We start from the raw sequence: 22339 nt of genomic DNA on the forward strand, positions 1-22339 counted from the left end.
CTGCGCTTCCAGTGCAGGGGGCACAGGTTCAATCCCTGGCTGGGGAACTAAGATCCCGCAAGCTGTGATGCATGCCCCCCCACCCCACAAAAAGAAACACAACTGAAGAAAATAATTCTTTCATAAATTTAGTAATAAATTCAATAAATAAATCTAGTCAAAACAAACAAATGTCAGTGGATCTTCCTTCTTAACAGGACAGACAACTCAATTCTCAATCCTTTACTAGGATGCTTAAGTATGGAATTTGATCTGGCACAGGTCAGTTATGGACCCCGGCCATGCTGGAAGAGGATCTGAAAAATTAAGCTACATTGTACAGCAAAAAATTCAGGAGCTCAAAAACGATGGAGAAGCAAATTAAATAAAGATCCAGTCTCAAATACTTATGCAAAAGAAACCAACTGTAACAGTAGTTTGTAGTAAAGATAAGAAATCGTATTCTGTAGTACCACATATATGTGTAATACAGTCCAGAGCCACTGATCCCAAGATCCATATTATAGTACGATTGTTTTTGAATATTTCAGAATCTGTCCCCTTTCCCATTTAAAAACTGTAATTAAATTGCAGACTCTCTACTCTTTCTTTAGACAAAACTCAGATATTTCCTCCAACACATCAATAGATGTTATTCTATATGCTAAAAACAGACACCACCCTGCCTAAGCAACCTGAAATTTGGTTAAAGAAGTTATTTATTGTCTCATTCCATTCTCTAGGACCACAAACCCTAACACTGACTGAAAGATGTGGGAATCTTATCACACACTATGGTGGACAGATTCTCCCAAATATGAACAGTGACACAATTTCTTTTCAAACAGTGTCACTATTTCATGACTTTTTAGTAGTGATTGGATTTTTTTAATCTTGACTACATTCCTGTCTACTTTACTCTTTTTCCTTTTTACTGCTTCCCTTATGTTTTAGTAGTATATAATTTGGTGATTATAATCATAGATTCTGAAAGGCAGAAATAACCTTTCAAGGCATTTAGTCTAATCTCCTATCCTCATAAAATTCAACTAAAATGGAATATTCCCTATGTGTTTAAAAAATATTGGCTGCAGATGTGTTACTCCTATTGTTTACTTTTTAAAGCTCTGGGATAAAAACAGAACACCTAAATTAGAGAAAGTATAAAAAGCAACTCTCTCTGAACCTAACAAAGGCAAAGTTCTAGCAAGTTGATTACAAATACATAAACTTATTTAAGAAAATTACTCAGCCTACTCTATAATTGTGATTTGGATACAATTACATTCCAACCAAGAAAATGCTCTTTGCGGTTCATGTCCATGTAATAGTCACTCTTTATAATATACAGTCTAGGCTAGGGAAAGAAAAGAAGCAAGCCCAAGCCTTCACAGTGCTATCTTTCTGAACAAATTATACATACACCAGCATCCCTCATCTCCTCTACACAAAAACAAACTTCAATATATTCCCCCCATTCAACCATCTTCAGAAACTCAATTATTTCTAAAGTAAAGATATGAGAACAGGGAAGTAACAGTATAAATATACATACAGAGGATTTTTGTCTTTTCCTCATAGTCTATCTATCCATCTAAAAAGTTGATAAGCTCTTATGTATACCATTTTTAAATATGCCTGAAGCTCCTTTCCAAATTCCACTCACCTCTCATCAAAAACCCTTAAAATTTTTTTCAATTATTTGTGAGACCAGTAACAAAATAGTACCTACAAAAAGGAAGCCAACACCTCTGCAAACTTTATAAGCAAAATGTCACTGCATTAAAAACTATCAAAAAGTCAGAATCCTACGCATATATTTCTTTACCTCAATTTTTCCACAGTGGGTTTAGCAGGTGTGCTACCAGCTGAGGAAAATCCATTGTCGCTATCTGAGGAATCGCCAAATCTTCGAGAAAGCCAGTCCCTTAATGGTCTATGGAAACATTAAGAATTCAATTTTAAAACTTGGCTATGTAAAGAAACTCACTATCAGAATTTATGAAGTTTTGTATTTAAAGAAATACGAACATACCTGATAAAAGGAATGGCCATAAAAAATTTGTTTGGTGCCAAACCAAGTTTGGATTTTGGGGTCATATCATTTCTATGACAGGGCAATTTCTCAATGGAGAACCACTCAATGTTCTGAAACACAAGAAAATAATTCATTTTGTTATTTATTATCAAGGCGTTTCTAAAAGCAATTTCCTACATCATTTAATTGGGATACTGTCCAGCAATCTGAAAATACTTTTCAATTACATACCCGAATTTCTCTTCTGGTTTTCGGGTTAAATTTGGTATCTTTTGGAATTCCTGGAATGATGTACAAACGAGCAAGCTGGTCATTAATTCGAAGTTCAATGTAATCATCCTTACAAATATAATCTTTAATATCAAAACCAGTTTCTTCAAAAACCTGGAAATAACAAATTTGGATGATGATTTTCAAGTTTTGCTGTTAGACCTTCAGTTCATTAAAATTTGTTTATATCAAAGACAAAAATTTGGGACTTCCCTGGTGGCGCAGTGGTTAAGAATCTGCCTGCCAATGCAGGGGACACGGGTTCGGGAAGATTCCCACAAGCTACAGAGCAACTAAGCCCGTATGCCACAACTACTGACCCCACATGCCACAATTAATCAAGCCGGCGCGCCTAGAGCCCGAGCTCTGCAACAAAGAGAAGCCACCCCAATGAGAAGCTGGCGCACCGCAACGAAGAGTGGCCCCCACTCGCCACAACTAGAGACAAGCCCACAGGCAGCAACGAAGACCCAACGCAGCCATACATACATTCATTCATTCATTTAAAAACCACTAAGGAAGAAGTCAGAATATTTCAGGGTCTAGTTCTAGCTGTGCCTCTGTTGAACTGTTCACTATGGAAAAACCTCCTTGCATACCTGAGCCTAAGTTTCTTCACCTATTCAGTGAAGGGCAACGTGGGAAATTGTGACTTACAGTAATATATATTTGGTCACTGTCCCACTTTCTGGTACAAGATCTCCTAAAACCCTTGGAATGTCTTAAGCGACGAAAGCAAGAGTGTCTTTGTGTTATGTTAATTAGGTGACTTAAGAAGCCCATGTAAGGATTGAAGCTGGTCGCCAGGTGATTAAGAGGGATGGAACTTTCAGCCCCTCCTCCCCCACACCTCCAGGGATTGAGCTCAATCGCTAATGGCCAATGATTTAATCAATCATGACTATGAAATGAAGCCCCCCCCCTAAAAACCCAAAAGGAGAGTTTCTGGTTTGGTGAACACATGAAGATTTGGGCATAGCAGTGCCCTAGAAGAGAGCATGAAAGCTCCTCGCCCTTTCCCTATACCTTGCCCTATGTATTTATGTCTTCCATTTGGCTATTTCTGAGTTATATCCTTTTATTACAATAAACTGATAATCTAGTAAGAAAAACTGAATTCTGCGAATCACTCTAGCAAATTAATCAAACCCAAGGAGGAGCTCAGAAGCACAAATGACAACCTGGACTTGCGATTGGCATCTGAAGCAAAGGAGGGTCTTATGGGACTGAGCCCTTAACATGTGGAATGTGATGCTATCTCCAGGTAGATAGTGTCAGAATTGAGTTGAATTGTAGGACACCCAGCTGATGTCCAAAACTTGCTTGCTGGTTTGGACACACACACACACACACACACACACACACAATGTAATTGGGTCCAGAACCCTTAAGATGTTAGAATACATCAGTGGTTCCCACTCTGTGGGAAGTCACTGGGAACTCCATATGGATTTTATTCACAGCAACCACAAATCTACATGTATACCAAGCTACAGAATGAAAAGTGTCTTACACCAGCGGCCCGTTTCGTGGAAGACAATTTTTCCACGGACCGGGGTTGCAGGGCTGGGTGGGCGCCGCTCACCTCCTGCCGTGCATGTTAGGAACCAGGCTGCTGACTGGTACCATTCCGTGGCCCAGGGGTTGGGAGCCCCCGTCTTTCACAAAGAAAACCATTTCTCAAACATGAAAACGGAATGTGATTAATACTAATATTTAAGTGGGCAGATTCCAAGAGTATAGCTACAACCACATTTGCACGTGTGTGTGGGGGGAGGTGTTGTAAATGCACTAAAAATGAGAACTAGTGAAGTGGATTAATGGTTCTAAAACTGCCTTTCCTCACCGTGCCTCAAGGACTGCAGGAGCGTAAATCTCAGGAATAAAATGTCACATCTAACCCTCACCTTTTCCTTCAGCCAGAGGAGCCATTCTTAATTTGATTAAAATCCCAGGCTTCTGCTTAAAATTTAAAAAGCACTGGTATCTTCTAGCCTTAAAGTTCTCCTTCAGATAACATTTGTGTTCTGTGACAAAGTCCTTCCCCACTTCACCCCCAAATGAAAAAGGCTTTGGAGCTTTAGTGTCTAGTAACCAGTGTGCATCTTTTACACTGGAGTTCGTTCTTCCTCTTCCCTCTAGTTTCAGCACCTTCTAACCAATCAGTGGGACAGAACATGCACAGGCCTGAATCTCTTACAAGGTATGGGTGTGAAGGAGATATTTCTATCCATTTTTTTGTCTCTTCCCTCCTTCTCTTGCCAGTACATCTGACAAGAGAAAGGTACATCTTTCTACCTTCCTCAACAAGGGCACATCTATACTTGTCTCAAACATGTGTAGACTGTAACTCCCAATTTAAGCTCCTCTACAACACCTAACTCATTTCTGTATACTCCCAATTATGCTAAACCTTTCCCTAATTTTAAGAACTATGTGAATATACTTACTTGAAAACTGCTCTATGGTATATAGAAAAAACAGACATTATTTGTATTTCCTACTTCTGGAAATGACAGAGTGGGAACAGAAATACAGATATGCTACCAAAAAAAAAAAAAAGTTTTCTTGTCCTAAACCAAAACTATACACCTTTTCCAAAATAAAATTCTTTTACCAATTGTGGATTTATTTCACAACTCATGTATGCTATCTGGAGTGAAAGTCCAGATACTTTGGTTTTCCTTTTCTTTGCAACTAAGGTCTACCCTACTCTACTGCTTCAGACATAGCTTAAAAAAAATTTTTTTAATTGTAAATCAATCAGGATGGATATTAGATTTATAACTGTAACAATTAGGACTGGTTTACCTGAAAGTTTACACATCAGTGACATAAAATTGTTTCTCTTCAGAGTTTCCATTAAGAAGGTCAAAAGGGAAGACATAAACCAGAAGACATTCACAATACACTCAAATCCAGACTATATTAAAAAGTCCTATATATCCACAGGACAAGTAAACCAACTTTTTAAAAAAATGGGTAACATGTAAGTGGGTACTTAATAAAAGAGGACATTCAAATGGCCAATAAGAATACGACAATGTGGTCAACATCATTAGACTTCAGAGATACATAAATTAGAAGCACAATGACAGACCATTACATTCCCATGAGAATGACTAAAATTTTTTAAATTGATATAATTAACATTATATTAACTTCAGATATACAACATAATTAACTTTTTGTATATATTGAGGAATGACCATAAAATTTTTCCCAGTTTTATTGATATAATTGATATATACCATTGCTTAACTTTAAGGTGTACAGCTTAACGGTTTGACTTGTAATGAGAACTCACTGTAATGAGAACTCTTAGGATCTACTCTCTGAGCAACTTACATACGTATCATACAGCAGTGTTAACTACAGTCATCATGTTGTGTTCACTGCATCCCTAGTACTTATTTATCTTCTAACTCAGTTTGTGCCTTTTGACCAGCTTCCTACAATTCTCCTCTACACGCACACACCCTCTGATAACCACAAAACTGATCTCTCCCTCTATGAGTTTTGTTTTTTTTTTTCAAATTCCACATATAAGTGAGACCATACAGTACCTGTCTTTGTCTGACTTATTTCATTTTGCATAATGCTCTCAATGTCCATCCATAGCGCAAATGGCAGGATTCTTTTTTTTTTTAACAGCTGAAATATACATTGTGAATATAACATACCACATATTCTTTAACCATTCATCGATGAACACTTAGGTTGTTTCCATGTCTTGGCTGTTGTAAAAAATGCTGCTATGAACATAAGAATGCAGATACCTTTTCAAGTTAGCATTTTCATTTCCTTTGGATATATTCTCACTAGTGGAATTGCTGGATCAAATGGTAGTTGTAATTTAATTTTTTGAGGATCCTCCATACTATGCAAGATACAGCCTTGCATAGTGGCTGTACCAGTTTACAATCTCAGTAACAGTGAACAAGGGATCCCTTTTCTCCACATTCATCTGTCTTTTTAAGGTGGCCATTCTAACAGGCATAAGAGATACATCATTGTGGTTTTGATTTCTATTTGCCTAATAACCTAGTGATGTTGAGCATCTTTTCACATACATCTATCTTCCATTCCATTAGCCATTCCTCTATCTTCTTTGGAAAAATGTATATTCAGGTCTTTTGCCCATTTTTTAATTGAATTATTTGTTGAGTTGTATGAGTTCTTTATACATTTTAGCTATTAACCCCTTATCAAATATATGGTTTTCAAGTATTTTCTCCCATTCCGTAGGCTGTCGTTCTACTTTGTTGACTGTTTCTCTTGCTGTACAGAAGCTTTTGGGTTGATGTAGTCGCACCTGTTTATTTTGGTGCTTATGCTGTTGGTGTCATAGCCAAAAAATCATTGCCAAGACCCATGTCAAGGAGTTTTTATCCTGTTTTCTTCTAGGAGTTTTATAGTTTCAGGTCTTACATTTAAATTTAAGTATTTAATCCATTTCAAGTTAACTTCTGTGAGTGGTATAAGTCAGGGGTCTAGTTTCATTCTTTTACATGAGAATATCCAATTTCTCCAGCACAATTTACTGAAGAGACTTCTTTTCTCCATTCAGTTTTCTTGGCTCCCTCTTCAAATATTAGCTGACCATATACGTGTGGGTTTATTTCTGGGATCCCAGGTCTATTCCATTGATCTATATATTTGTCTGTTTTTATACCAGTGCCATACTGTTTTAATTACTATAGCTTTATAGTATAGCTTGAAATCAGGCAGTGTGATGCCTTCCACTTTGTTCTTCTTTCTCAGGATTGCTTTGGCTATTCGGAGTCTTTGGTGGTTACATATACATTTTAGAATTTCTTTTCTAATTCTGTAAAAATAATGTCGTTGAAATCTTGAAAGGGATCACACTGAATCTAGACATGGTTTTTGGCAGTAATGACATTAAACAATATTAATTCTCGCACTCCATGAACATGGGATAAAAATTTTTTAATTGGTAATTCTATGTGTAGGTCAGGACAACTAGAACTCTCATATGCGGGTGGTGGGAATGTAAACTGGTTCAACCACCTGGAAAACCACTGGCAGTAGATATGCAACTTCCCTATGACTCAATAATTCCACTCCTAGAGAAATGAAGGCTTATTTTCCTCAAAGGACATGTATAAGAATATTTACAGCAGTTTTATTCTGAATAGCCAAAAACTGGATACAATCCAATGCATAAGAGAATGGACAAACTGTGGTATATTTGTACACTGGAATATAACGAAGAGCAATTAAAAAGGACCAACTGCTAATATACACAACAACATAGATGAATCTCACAGGCATTATACTAAGCCAAAGACATAAAACACAAAGAATAACTATTGCAAAATCCTAATTATATGAAGCTCAAGACCGGGCAAAACTAATCAATGGTGATAGAAATCAAGATAGTGGTTCCCTTCAGGAAATGTGGGGAAAAGTAGGCATTGACTAAGAAGGGGCAGGAAAGAATCTTCTGAGGTGTTGAAAATATTCTTTGACCTAGGTGGTGGTTTCACAGGTATATACATATATAAAAATGAATAACCTGTTAAGATTAGTGTATTTTATGTTCTTATCCTCCAACAAAAAAGTTTTAAAATAACTTTATATAGTTCTTAATTCTATTTTTACAGTTATTCCCTTTAACTACCTTCTTTGAATAATACCTTATAATCAGAAATTAGTATACATTCCAGTCACGTATGTCTGTATAATAATTAGAAACTATGCTAAAGGTAAACCGTATATTTTAAGTTCCTTGTGAGCAGAGCCTGTTACCAAACAGAATCTAACTGAATACATGCTTACTAAAACAAGTATTGGAGGACCGAGGGGCTGTTTCAGATTAGAGACTGAAAACATAACAATTAAATGCAAATACAGTGCATGAGCCTGGATAGGATCCTGGATGGAGAAGGGGGTGGAAACTGCAGAAAAGGACCATAATGGATCAACTAGTAAATATGAATATGAATTGTCCGTTAGATAACAGAACCTATCAATGTCCCACTCCTGAATTTGATAATTACACTGTGCTTATATAAAAGAACTTCCCACTTCTTAAAATTTACATGCGTAAATAATTAGGGGTTAAGGGGCATTTTGTCTGCAATTTACTCCTAAAGTATTTAGCAATAATAAAAACCATTCACCCATATGTATCAAAAGTAATAAAGCCAATATGGCAAAATATTAACAGGTGAATCTATTCTTTATATTATTCTTACTATTTTTCTCTATACTTGAAATTCTCTCAATAGTAACACAGTTTTAAAGAGTAACATGTAATTAATGTTTAGGTTTTTCTAGTGCATTCATTCAAATATATCCTGTGTGCTTAGTAAGTGGTAGGTACTGTCCTAGGCACTGACTTCAGAAATGAATAAAGCAAGCGCTGCTCTTTAAAGAGCTCCATCTAAAAAAGAAATGATAACTGCAATATGATATACGTGCCAAAAGGTAGGTGGGTGCTATGGGAGTACAGAATCAGGGTGCCTAACTCAGCCTTGGTTACAGGTAAGGTGTGGTTGTGAGTTGGGGTGGTCACCTCTGGAAGGCTGTCATGGGCAGCATCCTATTCTGCTGGATACACTTGAGCTAGGACTTGAAAGATGAACAGAAGTTTGCCAGACAGACAGAAAGAAAAAGACATTCTATTCACATAGCTGGGAATGGCTACAGCTGAAGAATTATATGAGAGGAAATGGTACAACATGAGGCCATCAGCCTAGTTTAACAAAGGCAGCTTGAAACCCTGTACAACCAAACTTAGAATAAACATAATATAGTGACAGACCTCAATTCTAAAAGTGATAAAGACTGATTTACCTCTAAAATTAGGTATTCATTCTCAACAAATATTTACCAGGAAAAAATTTTAATAGCTCACTTACATGTACAGACAACAAATATAAAAATTTTAATACCATACCTTCTGTGTATCAAATCCATTCCTGTATTATAATACAGACTTAATGTTCCTGGCACATGGAATAGGACTAATGTCTCAAATGATATCAGATAAAAATCTCTACGTAAGAGTAAAGAAATGTGCTACCCAAAGAACACCAGCATAGACAATGAAATCCTCTGGGTAAAATCTATGTCCTATAAGCCTACAAGAGGTAGAATAAACCAATAATTCCTCTGTACAAATTCTATCAAGATTAAATCACATAAATGCATATTAAAGCTTTATTAGAATAAAATGTTGTTCTGACAAATAAGCAACAATATGAAATCTTGAAACCACAAGTGAACTGCCAAGTATTCCTTGTTTTCTCAAAAACAGTTGGTGTTTCACTGCAACTAACAACAAAAATATACTAAGGTTTTCCTAATATAGCCTTTCAATAATATCTAGAAAACATTTTTCATATCCCTGTCCTAAATCTACTTCACTGAATACAAGTGATCAGAAATAGGGACTTCCCTGGTGGCGCAGTGGTTGAGAACCCACCTGCCAATGCAGGGGACACGGGTTCGAGCCCTGGTCTGGGAAGATCCCACATGCTGCGGAGCAACTAGGCCCGTGAGCCACAACTACTGTGCCTGCGCGTCTGGAGCCTGCGCTCCGCAACAAGAGAGGCTGCGATATTGAGAGGCCCGCGCACTGCGATGAAGAGTGGCCCCCGCTTGCCACAACTAGAGAAAGCCCTCGCACAGAAACGAAGACCCAATACAGCAAAAATAAATAAATAAATAAATAACTCCTACCCTCAACATCTTCAAAAAAAAAACCATAAACTCCTATAAATGGAATAAAAATCTGGTTTTTAACTAAAACACTGGTGGTTCTCCCCTCCCTCAAACAGTGTTGCTTTTATTATACTGCAGTACCACCAAGTGGCAGAAGGATACACTGCAACTCTAGCACTGCTAGTTGAATACTTCATCACTCAAAAATGGCAACTACTATGGATTGAACCCTCCAAAATTCTTATGTTGAAGACCTAACCCCCAATATGACTGTATTTGGAGAAAGGGCCTCTGAGGAGGTGTTACAGGTTAAATGAGGTCATATGGGTGGGGCTCTAATCCAATAGGGCTAGTGCCCTTATGAAAAACAGGAGATGCTAGCACACTAACTCTCAGGGCACTCACACAGGCACCTGGCAAAGGTCACATGAGCACGCAGAGAAAAGGCAGCCAACTGCAAGCCAGGATCAGAGTCCTCACCAAGAAGTCAATCAGCAGGCAGCTTGATCTTAGACTTCCCAGCCTCCAGAGAAGTAGAAAATAAATTTCTATTGTTTAAGCCACCCAGTCTGTGGTATTTTGTTATGGCAGCCTGAGTGGACTAATACAGCAATGCTCCACCTTAGTCCCAAAACTTTTCTCTTTACGAAAAAAGTATTCACTTAAAAATCAGGAATAAAAGTCAAAAGACTTGACTTTAAAACTTCTAGCCTCAAAATTTACAGAAATTAAAGTTAAATCTTCTTTGACAAGTTCCTTTATCAGCTAAAAGAGACTATTATTTAGATCAGAAAGGTTAGAAGTTAGGATTAATTCTTATTATCAAAGGGAACATTTTTTTCCCTGAAATTAAAGGACTGTGGTTCCTAAGTATGCTTGTGCTTTCCTCAGAGCAAGACAAAAACTCTAAAACAGGGGGAAAAAATTCATATTGATCCAACAGAAAGGTAAATGTTATTAGGAAATAGATAGATGTACTTAAAAATCACAAATTCCTTCTGTTTTCATCTGTGTGTGTTTAGAAATTCTCACCCATTTATAAATATTCCTTAACTGCCTATATAGCAGTCAAGAACATCAACTCCAGAACCCAAATACCCAAATATCTCTGTTTTGCTGCTTACTGTAAGACCGTGAGCATGTTACTAAACTGCTCTGTTTCAGTTACCCCCACCTGTAAAATGGAGATAACAATTTCCCATAATGGTTGTATCTTTCCCCACAGGATTCTCTTTAGATCCTACAATCCACACTCCATTCTCCCACTTCCCATCGCCCCAAGAATAAATTTTATTTACTTTCTTACAAATTACAATGATCCACAGTCATTACTGAAATCAGCACCACATAGATAGGACAACTTTTTATCTTAGTATCCCAGAGCAGAGAACAAACAAGATAAACCAAAGTGAAAACTGTCTCAGTTCACAGGTTAACTTACTTTTTTACCCTGAATATCCTATTTCTGCATCATCCTGACTCTTTATAATACAGTGCATAAAACTCATCAGAGGGAGGTTTCCAGCACTCCTGGGTCTAGGGTCATTCTTCAGTTTTTCCAAGGTTAGGTATTTGATTCCTCCAAGAAGATCCAATTCCAGAGACAGCTCATTTCACACAATTTAGCCTAAATTTCTGTTATTCCAGTTATTATCTTTTCTGGACTTGGACAACTATCTCACTACTGTAGGACTAGTGTAACTCCATGTTTAAGATCTACAGATCAATTCCTCTAAGTAGGATGCTATGGTTCCCATTTTGTCCTTCCTTATAAGCAAGATGACTACAAAAATTGAAGGTATAAAAAGGGAAGACTTTACAAGTACTGTTTCATCTCCTGCCATCTACAGAAAAGAAAGGAAAAGCTCTTAGAGGATGTGGCAATTCCTCACCTGCTTCCTAAATAGCTTTCGATTTTAAAGGGTGGGCATAAACCTTCACCTACTTGTACAGAAAAAGCTTTGTCTATACGCTGTTGCAAATACTTGCTTAGATAAGTTGTTCCATACTCAATTTAAAATGCAGCATTTTCAATCATTTTTAAAATCTTACTCCAGGGCTTCCCTGGTGGCGCAGTGGTTGAGAGTCCGCCTGCCAATGCAGGGGACGCAGGTTCGTGCCCCGGTCCAGGAGGATCCCACATGCCGCGGAGCAGCTGGGCCTGTGAGCCATGGCCACTGAGCCTGCGCGTCCGGAGCCTGTGCTCCACAACGGGAGAGGCCACAACAGTGAGAGGCCCGCGTACCACAAAAAAAAACAAACAACAACAAAATCTTACTCCAAAGTAAATAACTACTAATAGTTTTTCTACAGCAAATAACCACTAGTGGTTTGTAAGAATTTTAACTATTATCCCTCACTAATAATTATACCCAAACTTAAATGAGGCAGTGAACACTGCCACAGGAAAACAATGAGTCAAAAAATAAATAAGGCAAGAGACCCAAATAAAATATGTCACAAAATACATACTGCCATCTCAAAAAAAAAAAATCTCAAAATTCAATCACCACCAGCTTAGATTCTAAAGATATCACTTCTAGTTATGAAGATCTTGTTTCTAGCTATATCTGGGACTTCCCTGGTGCTGCAGTGGTAAAGAATCCGCCTTTCAATGCAGGGTACACAGGTTCAATCCCTGGTTGGGGAACTAAGATCCCACATGCCGCAGGGAAACTAAGCCTGCGTGCCACAACCACTGAGCCCAGGCACCTCAACTAGAGAGCCCACACGCCCTGGAGCCCACGCACCACAACTAGAGAAGAGAAAACCTGCACGCCATAACTAGAGAGAAGCCAGCACACAACAAAAAAAAGATCACACATGCCTCAACGAAGATCCTGCGTGCCGCAACTAAGACCCAACGCAGGCAAAAAAATAATTTAAAAACATTTTATGTCTTACAGAGACTTGCCCAAAGTCTCTAGGCTATGGAACAACATATACTAAAACTATACTAGAACAAAAGCCTTTCAACTTCTAGGCCAGTTCTCTTTCCATTTTATCATACTTCCTCATAGCTCAACTTCTCAAATGTCAAGGACAAGGTGTAATGTTATAAATGATTAGGAACTAATAAATAAGAATACAGTATACAATATATCACAAGGTACTATACAGTTAAGGCCAAGCGAATGATAAAGACAGCAATTACTATTAAAGTTCAGATTACTGTGGGCTACAGCTGACTGGTTACATTTTAAAATAAGCAGAATTTAGGGACTTCCCTGGTGGCGCAGCGGTTAAGACTCCGTGCTCTCCATGCAGAGGACCTGGGTTCTATCCCTGGTCAGGGAACTAGATCCCACATGCATGCCACAACTGAGAGTTCGCATGCCACAACCAAGGAGCCTAAGTGACACAACTAAGGAGCTGGCAAGCCACAACTAAGGAGCCTGCCGGCCGCAACTAAGACCCGGCACAACCAAATAAATAAATAAATTTTTTTTAAAAAAACAGAATTTAAAGAAGAATGAACTTCCTTATTTTACAAATAAAGAAACTCAGGCCCTGTATATAGAGCTAGTTGGTGGCAGTCCTTTAGGGAAAAAGAGTAATTTGAGCTGGGTCTAGAAAGATACCTAGATAAGATTTGAATAGGCAGGAAGAAGACAGGACTTTCCAGGTAGGGAAATCACATATGCAAAAGCCTAGAGGCTGAAACAAATCAATCAAATTCAGAGACCAAAGAATTCATTCTTTTGACTAAGAATAAAGAAAGATAAATTTAGGAATGGCTAAGTTTTGTGTTGGGGGTAGGGGAGGGAGTTTCAATACTTAATTAAACTTGACCCTACAGGCAGTGGGAGGAAGCCAGAGTGGGTTTTGAGCAACCAACATAAATTTCTTAGAAAAGCCCAAATTATGCATTTGTCTGGAAGCCAAGAATATAAAAACAAAGGTTATAATAGCCAAAATATTTAACCAATAACAAATCCAATTCTAAAAGGAAAGGTGGAGAAGATATCTAAAAAAAAAGTTAAATAATAGAATAAAAAATGAACAATGAAAGAAAATGGAAACAAATGAGAGAAGAATAAATGATAGATGTGGACAAATGAATCAACAGTTACATTATAAAAGATGTTACTTCATGCAGTCAAGTTCTGGAAAGAGGATTAAATGATCCAAACAAGTTAGTCTCCATGGCTAAAAAAACACACTCAAAGCATAACCACCAAATGTTACTGTTTCAAACTGCAATAACTCACCTCTCTAGCAGCACAATCATGAGGAGCTTCTTCTTTATTTACTTTTCCTTTTGGAAATCCCCAGCCTGATTTTGCTAGGTACCCCTGAACCAGTAATACCTACAAAACAATCAGAGGTAAAAATAAAACTTGCCCTCCTTTCCCATGTTCCTTTCTAAAAGCCAAAAGTGCTTTTCTCCTTACTTCAGGTAACTGTTATCACCAATAATTTTACTTGGTTAACTATCTTTCAGGAAGCTAAATATACTATTAACTTTTCCTGTAAAGAAAGGTATTCTGTCCATTTTAAAGTATTTCTTCAAAAATCAAATGATTCCTTTGCAATAAGCCATGCTGCAACAAGTATAAATTATTAAGACCCAGAATGCAGATGAAACATACAAAATCTGGCCTTTTATCACTAAAAATCTAAGTATATTTTTAAAACCTCAGTTCAGAACATTATAAAAACAACATATTAGGATGAAAACAGCTGATCACCATTTCACTAAAAATCTTTTATTACTCTCACTCACATTTTCAAGTGTCTCATCAAGAATAATTGCACCATATGTTGGCACTCCCATTTTATATTCTTTCCATTCATCCAAAATTTTTTCCACATCTTCACCTTGAGGCAGCAAAAATGGACAATGACTGAAGAGTATACATTGTGTTAAGGAAGCTACTTTCTCCCTTAATACAGCTTAAGCACTTATACACATAAAGAGATCTATTTAAATCAACTGTGTATTTACATGAAATTACTCATATCTTCACCTCACTTAAGTTTATCCTTCTTGCTTCTGTCTTTTCACATGTTTTCTCTTGAACAAGCCATTGCTAACTTCTGCATTTAGCCTAGACACAAATCAAGTAAATTGTGAATACTCAAATACTCTGGCTCCCTAAGTTAACACAAATAAATTCAGGACCATGTGAACACTTTGAATAATTCTCGTTAAGTGGGTCGAATTCATCATATTAAGAGTCAACAGATACTGAAACTGACAGCAAGAAATATAAGCACAGTACACATATACTGGTAAGAGCTAGGAACCATCAGAATAAGTGAAAGTGGGAATTCCCTGGTGGTCCAGTGGTTAGGACTCCGCACTTCCTGTGCAGGGAGCAGAGGATCAACCCCTGGTCGGGAACTAAGATCCCACAAGCCTCAAGGCCAAAAAAAAAAAAAAAAAAAAGAGTAAGTGGAAGTGGCTAACTCTGGGAAGCAGAACTAGAGATGACATATTACACTGCCGAATTTCTTTACCATGTATATATATTGCTTCCATAATTTAAAACATTTTTAAGATGAAGATTTATTAAGGATTATAGAGAAAGGTAAATATGGGTTTTAAGGAAAGTATGGCCTGTTTCAAAAGAAACTGGGTATGCCTCCCCAAAATTGGGCTGAGTAAAGTAAGTTTTTTTTTAAAGTAAATAAAACCTAAACCTGTAAAGTATATGCTCAGGCTTCCAATACTCCATGCTACCAAATGCCTCATCACTACAGCACTGTTAATTATGAAAACTGTGGGGAAAATTATAATTTATGATAGCGTTTCTCAAATGGAGGACACTCTCAAGGGTCTTCAAGTGCTCTATGAAAACTTACATATTTTGTCTTTTCATTTTTATGTTAATGTAAAGGCATGTAATATGAGCATACTTTCAATCATTTGGATGATCTCATCCATCAAGTACTACACTACTTGATTTTAGAGACCATATTGGCACTAGTACTTTAACTGCTGTGGGCTACTAAAAACAGAAAAAAAGTAATATGCAAATAGTGTATTAGGGTCAAATGATATTCCATTGTAACACAGAAAGGAAGGTGTCATAACACATAAAGAAAGGTTCTGGGAAAACTTGTAGTACAGGCACATCAAAACACCCTTAAAGACAGCATTATATTCACATTGTGACTAGTAGTTTGGTTTAAACAAAAACACATTAAATTCACTTTATGAAAACTAATTTTATGAGTTTTACAGCTTTGTGTTTAAAATTCTGCTTTGGTTTTATAGTTGCAGTAAGAACTAAGGTTCTCAAAGAGCTCAAAAAAGTCAACCATCTATAACAACACTGTAATTAAAAGACAGGCAGTAGATTAATCTCAATATAAACACTCCTTGCCTTTATTTAGGGAGGGGGAAAAAAAAGAATAAATTATGGATATAATACTAACTATTCCATGAAGCCCTATGGTTCTACAACAGCTTGCTAGAATTCTGGAAGCTATTTCTCAATAAAAGTCTGGCTTGAGATGTTCAGTAAAACCCCTTATGTGTTTTAAAGTCACCACAGATTTTTTTGAATCTAGTTATAAATTTTAAATAAATGGATATTTTTTCCATTAAAAATTTAACCATAGTGAAAAATACATATGAATATACCCCAGGAATATAGGTAACTTCCAATAATTCAAAGAGGAAGACACTTATCTAGCTTTTTTTCTTTCTCTTCCTTCTCCCTACAATGTTCCTCATAACTTCAAGGTGCATCAACGCCTCATTTTATCTCATTAACACTTCTCAATGAGAAGTGTTATCTCATTTTTCTACCCGTTAAACAACTTCTTTAAAAAGAATAACAAAAACAAAGGTTTAGCAAAAGAAATTAAATCAACTGACATAACCTTGGAAATTATCTACACTCTTCATTTACCTACTTTTTTCCTATCCCCAAATCACCATAAAATGAGTGAGTTGATAAACCAACCAACTACAGTTCAAGATACACTTGGAATTAATGTTGAAAAGTACTTGCTCAAGTCCACACAATCAGCAAATAACAGAACCCAATCCAAAATGACATCAATTTCCCCAATGACAACTCTTCAATCCTCTTCCATATTCAGGAGTACATAAAGTAATTCAAACAAGGGAGTGGAAAGTTTTTGAATACCATTTTTATTTAATGAGACAATGTATTTAATTTAAAAAACCCTATGACATGCTCTGAGTAATGTTAATTATCTTTCTAATTTTTACTAAAATCACTACTTGGCTACTATTTTGCGTCTTGAATCTGGGTTACTGGGCCCTACACAATAGTTCTAAGAGAAAGATAGAAGATCACATTGATTACATGAAGAATGTAAGAAATTTTAAGCACATATATCTACTTGTATTACATATATCCTCTTTCTTAACAATTCAGTGATTTTTTATATACTCTTTTTATTCTAACATTTTTGCAAAAACATGAAAAATCTGCTCTAACGATAGACAATCATTTAGATGGTAATCTCCATCCTTCCATTATCATAGACGATATCGATCTCCCCAAGAACAACTCATCTCACGCTCCAGGTTCAGTTCCTTGTATTCCTTGTACTTTACATCCATGCCCACTTCTGGGACCAATTCCCACAGGAACATTCTGGACCTTGCCATCAATAGAACTATTATAGTACTTTGATTAGAATAAAACATTGTGACCACAATTTTCTACGGCAGTCTTCTAATTACTCACAATATACTGTTATTCTACATCTATTTTTGACTGTCTTCCTTTCTCCATATTAGCACCCTCCTGCTTTTATTTCCTTCCCTAAACAATATGGTCCATCACTTTAATCAATGTCTTAGCAATATCCAAAATTTCTTTGCCCCACTATTCTGAATACAGCTCCCTAGTAAAACCTCAACCCAGTATCAAGTCCAGGACAGCCATTCTGTACCCACAATGCTGAGTGCTTACTGAAGAAAAATCACAAGACCATGCAAAATTAACAAAAGAGAAAACAGAGGCACAGAAAAGCCCCACTATTTGCCCAAGGTTGCACAGCTGGTAAATGGCAAAGGTGGGATGGCAACCCAAGTAATCTGGCTCCAGAGCTCATACTATTAACTTTTATTCTACATAGTCTCACCACTTCAATATCCCACAGGTACCACAAACCAACATGTCCATAACTGAGCCCATCATTCTCCACAAAATTTCTCCTCCATTATTTTTCTACAAATGGAATGGCACACCCATCCACTCAATTGTTCAAATCAGAAACCTGGATACCATCCTCGATTCCTTCTTCCACCTCTCCTCAAACATCCAAGTTAAGACAAATTTTACTCCTAAATACCACTGAAATTTAATCTTTTCTATTCACTTCTATCACAGGTTTCCATTTCTCAATCATAAATTAATGAAATAGCATCTTAACTAGGTTTCCAACCTCATGTTCCTCCAATTCAGTGCCTACACTATTTCAGAGCTTCTTTCAAAACACCCCTAGAGAAATAAAGCAAATATGGCAAAAAGCTAACAATGGGTGAATACATAAAAAGGGTATAATGGCAGTTGATTGTAACATACTTTCAACTTCTCTGTAAGTTAAAATTTTTTCCCAAAAGTAAAGTTGTTTTTTTTTTAAAATCTCCTATATTCTTTTATTACTCTTTTGGATAAAGTCCAAACAAACATGGCCTACAAGACCCTTCCTCCAAAGAAAACTTTTATCTAATTCCAAATCTGGGTTGGATTAGTCTCTTCCCTATTCCTACTGAACCCTATGCTACCTTATCAAAACCTAACAGACTGCAATGTAATCATGTCCTTTTCTGTCTGTAATCTTCTTGAAGACAGCAACCAAATCTACCTTGTTCACTGCACAACGCCTGGCACAGAGGAAGCACTCAATTATTGAATGAAGTCTACCACACTAGCAATAAAAGTTTTTTCCTCCATATAAATGAATTAAAAGAAACTTAACTAGAACAGAGGCTTTTTTTTTTTAATAACAAGGAAAGTTTTTAATACTCATGTGCATACACACACAAAATCTTACCCAGAACCCCAAAGTATGTATAGTTGCTCTGGTAGAACCCTAAGTCTATGAAAACAGACCAAAACCGCAGAAGACAACTTTCCTGTTTTAATCATGTTTATAGCTCCTTAAAAGCAAAGTCTTCTATGATTTCTTCATAAAACCTGCTACCGAGACTTTAACAAAGACAGTGCTCAGTGGTACTTCTATTCCCCTTTGATTTTTTCATTTACTTCTCCATATTTAATCTGTCAAACAGCTTGAGCATTTCTGCCACTGAAATTTGTCTCTTCTGTCTTTTCTTTGTAGTCCCTCTACTATGGTTCAGGACCTTACTGCTCCGTATCTCAAGTATTTAACAGTCCTTGTGGTTCAACCTGTCCTGCCAAATAAGTTTTTTTGAATACCATTTTCAAATGGTCTGAGTAATATTCTTAACTTAGCCTTGCTCAAAAATTTTCAATGTTAACAGTAACGCAGAATAAACAGTTTCATCCATTTTCTACAGAGCCCTAAGGGGTTCCTTATTTCATACAGCTCAAGAAAAAGCATAGGGAGCTGAGTATGAGGGTTATTTTAGGTCACCTATCCCTACTCCAACTCTACTCCAACTAGCATAGTACAGTGAACTTGTGGGTACAATTGCATCTGAGCACATGATTTATGGTTAAAAACAATGACCTAGAGAATAAAAATCAAAGCAGTTTGACTCAGGATTTAAAACCCCACAAATTCCCCCTATACAACTTCCATCCATATCCCCTCTTGTATCCCTGTAAGAAACTCAATGCAAAATAATTTACTTCCCAAAATATCTCTTATCCTTTCCAACTCTCCAATTTTGCTCAGTCCCTTTTCTTTACCTGCAACATATTCCCCACTCCAGCCTGTTTAGAAAATTCTATATTCCCTTAAAAATATAGCTTTGCCTAAAATCTTTCCACCTTTTGCCAAATTCTAAAAACACTTAGTATAAGAAACATTAGCAATTCATCAATTTTTTTTGCCTTGTGACATAGCTTCTTTTATAATCTTAAATATTCATGTCAATCTTATAATTAATAAATGATGAAAAGTTTCTATTTGTAAATAGGGAGGAACAAAAGCTTCTCTAAAGGCAAGGACTTCTTTGAATTTGCCACGGACCCAAAAACTGCTTTGAAAACAGCAAGTACTCAATAATTATTTAAGAATTTCTATCCCAGAAAGGTAGTAATCTGAATAAAGATCATCCAGTTAAGTGCAAAAGCAAGAGAAATGTAAAAAACAGATCAGTTCTAGAAATCGGCTAGCTACATATGAAAAAAAAAGAAAATCAAATTTAATTCTAATGATCACTGCACATTTTAGGGGGTCCTCAACATAAAAATAAGAATACAGTTGGCCCCCCAGTATCCAGATGTAGGACCCGCAGATACCGAGGGCTGACTATACTTTGCTATTTTACACAGTCTAAAGAACTTGAGCATCCATGGATTTTCGTATCCTGCGGGAAGGGGTGTGGTCCTGGAACCATCCCCATAAAATACCAAGGTACAACTGTGCTATCAAACTGTGCCTACCATAATCAGGCACAAACCATATATATATGTTTTACATTTTTGACAATTTTTAGAAATCAAGTATGTTTTATCTAAAAGGTTATAAATCTCAACGACAAGCAAAAGAAAATCTGTGCTAAAATACCTTATTAATAAGAATGAAAGACATTCATTAAATAAAAAGGATATCAGCTTTAGCAAAGTCTCTTATCCCACACTGAGGTAATCCTGGTGTGTTCTGCATGTAGAAATCCAAGTAAAACCAATGGGCAAGTTCAATCTGAAAACACACTCGGATAGCATTGTCTCTTTCCTCGCTGGGAATATGCAAAATAAATCGGCTGTCAAAAACAAAAAACATACAAAAATTACATTTACAAACCATAACAATTTATTTTAACCTTTTTAATTGCTTCACTCCTGACCCACCAACATAGAAAAGGGACCCAGAGCAGTACTGATCAAGGAAGCAAACCTGGCAGGAAATTACTACAGGGAAGATGAGTCTTTAAAAAAGATAATAAATAAGAGATATCACATATATCTCATTCATAATAGAATTTTTTTAAGAGGCCATCTACCCTCTGTTCACAAGTACAGAGATAAACTTAAGAGCTCTCTAACAATAAATTAAAGGTGAGCAAGAAAACAAACTTCACGAGGATTCCCTCCCATGTCTGGTAACATTTTCAAAGAATATATGCAAATATATTCATATACTCAAATAGAAAAGATGTTAGCTGCTTAATCTTCATATTTAAAGTATTACAAAAAAAATTAAAGAAATCATTAATAAACCAGATTTCCCAAAAAGCTCATCTGAAGAAACTGAGTTCAAAATAACTTTCAAATACACTCACTTTTAAAAAAACCTAAATTGTCTTTTCCAAGTACATTCAGAGGGAGGAAGGGACATTTATTTTAATACGCAGTATAAGTGTGCACTATATTAAATACACATATGTATATATATGATTAAGATAATTAACCCCTTTTTTATGCAACAAGTCAAAATTTATGTGATCCACAGGACTCATTAAGCAACCACCATTAAGCTTCTTCCACACTTAGCATTTTTGTAATCTCTTTTTCTAGCGACCTTTAGAGATAGACTGAACTACATAAAAGAAATCCACTGGTTTTTAGAGTCATTTTCTAAAATTAAAAATAGCATCACCCAGTTTGATCACTTACACTATTCACTAGCTGTGGTGCTAAATGTTCTTTGTTGTTTTCAAGCTTCAAATCAAACCTCAAAAAAAAATGCTTTTAAATTATAAAAATAATGTAGCATTCCAATAGGGGATTGAATAAGTAAATGTTAAGACAAATGTATGTACAATAATCTACAATTCAATATAGAAAAACAATGAGGAAAGGAGCTTAAAACTGCATCTACACTAAAACCAAGACATGTAACATGCAACATTAATGGCATAATGTAAGATATAAAAATCTGAGCTCTTCCATACGGCATTCAAGATCCAGTGCCTGCTCACCTGCACAGCCTCTATCACTCTGTAAGGTTCTTTATACCCAGTGATACCTAATTCTTAGTAATGTCCTAAATTGCCATCCACATACTATATCTATTTCCTTCTCTTGTCCATCTAGCAAACTTATAACTCATCCCTCATGACGTAACACTGTACCTCCTATATAGGTATATCAGACTCCTCTGAACAGATTTATAAACTCTTTCAACTCCTCCATTATGGTAATTATCTAATTTTTACTATTACTGTCCATAAACTCTTCCAAATTACTTCACTGAGATCTTTGTATACTTTTATTCCCATAGTCTAGCAAATTGTCTCATATACTTACAGTGACATACTGATAGTTACAATTT

At 36.3% G+C, this 22339-nt stretch overlaps 1 protein-coding gene across 1 annotated transcript in view; it reads right to left on the reverse strand.

Annotated features, from left to right (window-relative positions):
• DCP2 (decapping mRNA 2) overlaps positions 1-22339 on the reverse strand; it is a 42637-nt gene that overhangs the window by 9673 nt on the left and 10625 nt on the right. The window contains exons 2-7 of the mRNA XM_029215923.1: positions 20677-20828; positions 14706-14833; positions 14191-14289; positions 2249-2401; positions 2015-2127; positions 1808-1915 (exon numbers count right to left, since the gene is read on the reverse strand). Of these exons, the coding sequence (XP_029071756.1) occupies positions 1808-1915; positions 2015-2127; positions 2249-2401; positions 14191-14289; positions 14706-14833; positions 20677-20828 (753 nt within the window). The remainder of the gene's footprint in view (positions 1-1807; positions 1916-2014; positions 2128-2248; positions 2402-14190; positions 14290-14705; positions 14834-20676; positions 20829-22339) is intronic.

The sequence above is a fragment of the Monodon monoceros genome, unplaced genomic scaffold (assembly GCF_005190385.1).
Source record: "Monodon monoceros isolate NGI ecotype Baffin Bay Population unplaced genomic scaffold, NGI_Narwhal_1 Super_Scaffold_12, whole genome shotgun sequence".
NCBI lineage: Eukaryota > Metazoa > Chordata > Mammalia > Artiodactyla > Monodontidae > Monodon > Monodon monoceros.